The sequence below is a fragment of the Echinops telfairi genome, unplaced genomic scaffold, assembly GCF_000313985.2.
Source record: "Echinops telfairi isolate 266 unplaced genomic scaffold, ASM31398v2 ScPeMD7_29;HRSCAF=101, whole genome shotgun sequence".
NCBI lineage: Eukaryota > Metazoa > Chordata > Mammalia > Afrosoricida > Tenrecidae > Echinops > Echinops telfairi.
The window spans coordinates 4,279,880-4,281,443 of NW_022103926.1; the positions used below are offsets into that span (position 1 = coordinate 4,279,880).

The 1,564-nt window shown below is 54.3% G+C and overlaps 1 protein-coding gene across 1 annotated transcript in view; it reads left to right on the plus strand.

Annotated features, from left to right (window-relative positions):
• LOC101658426 (45 kDa calcium-binding protein-like) overlaps window positions 1–1,422 on the plus strand; it is a 7,135-nt gene extending 5,713 nt beyond the window's left edge. The window contains 2 exon segments of the mRNA XM_045289545.1: window positions 585–784; window positions 786–1,422. Of these exon segments, the coding sequence (XP_045145480.1) occupies window positions 585–784; window positions 786–1,422 (837 nt within the window).
• The last annotated feature ends 142 nt before the right edge of the window (window positions 1,423–1,564 follow it).

Below are 1,564 nucleotides of genomic sequence, written 5' to 3' on the forward strand. Positions count from 1 at the left end.
GTGAGATGGAGGAGGACTTTGTGGATTGGTGTTGGACATATGGGTTAATGTTGGACTTGTGGGCTTGGGCAGCACTGGGTTAGGATGTTTTCTTGATGCACACTTAACCTTTACATAAAACTCTCTCTTATACATGAGTTTCTGTGGATTTGTTTCTCTTAAGTACCCAGACTAACACAAATACTTTCAGGAATCACATACTCCAGTCACAGTATCTCACGGGAATTTGGGACACAACACCAAGCTGAAACAAATGACAGGGTGTCACCCTCTGGTTGTTTGGCACCTTTCCTCTTTATGTTATATGTTTGTTTACTGAAGTGCCAAATGCAAGGGAATAAAAATGTATTTCATCATAACAAGTTTTATAAAATGAATAAATAAACATGACAATCATAGTTCCCTTCAAATTTGTAGACCCATGGATGGAATGAACATTACTACAGATGCTTAGAAGATGCTGATGCACAGATGAACAGTTAAAAAAAGAGTAAGTCCCCGGAGGAAAGATGGCTGTGGCCTGAGGCGAGTCCGGTTTGAGGCGTCATAAGCGCTCCCGTCTCTACTGTTTTGATCCTGGTCAGGGAGGAAGCCGGGTGGATGTGAACGCCGACCGCCGGATCAACACCGAGGAGATGCAGCGCTGGATTATGGAGAAGACGGCCGAGTACTCCCAGGAGGCAGTCCGCGAGAACAAGCTACACTTCGGAGCCGTGGACCCTGACGGCGACGGCCGAGTGTCGTGGGACGAGTACCGGGTGAAGTTCCTGGCCAGCAAGGGCCACGATGCGCGAGAGGATCAAGAACAACGAGGACCTGAAGGCGGACGAGGAGACACAGGAAGTCCTGGAGAACCTCAAGGACCGCTGGTACCAGGCGGACAACCCCCCTTTGGACCTGCGGACCGAGGAGGAGTTCCTGTCCTTCCAGCACCCGGAGCACAGCCGCGGCATGCTGCAGTTCATGGTCAAGGAGGTCGTGCGCGACCTGGACCAGGATGGTGACAAGCGGCTCTCTCTACCCGAGTTCATCTCCCTGCCCGTGGGCACCGTGGAGAAGCAGCAGGCCCAGGACATCGATGACAACTGGGTCAAAGACAGGAAGAGGGAGTTTGAGGAGCTGATCGATGCTAACCATGATGGCATTGTGACCCCAGAGGAGCTGGAGGAGTACATGGACCCCACGAACGAGTCCAACGCCCTCAACGGGGCCAAGCAGATGATCGCCATCGCCGACGAGAACCAGAACCACCACTTGGAGCCCGAGGAGGTCCCCAAGTACAGCGAGTTCTTCACCGGCAGCAAGCTGGTGGACTATGCACGCAGCGTGCACGAGTTCTCACCCGGCCCCGCCCGCCCCAGCCTCGTGGCCGTGGCTGCAGGTGCCACCTTTTGGACCCTTCTCTCCTTCCCACCAGACTGAACCGTTACAAGTCTCCCTGGCCACACACAGCTCTCTCCTCGCACTGAGACCCACCTGGGGCATCTGTGAGGCACCGAGAGCCTGCACGGCGCCTGCGTCTCTTTAGAAGCAGATTGAGAGGGGAGGGCGTGCTGTGCCCTGA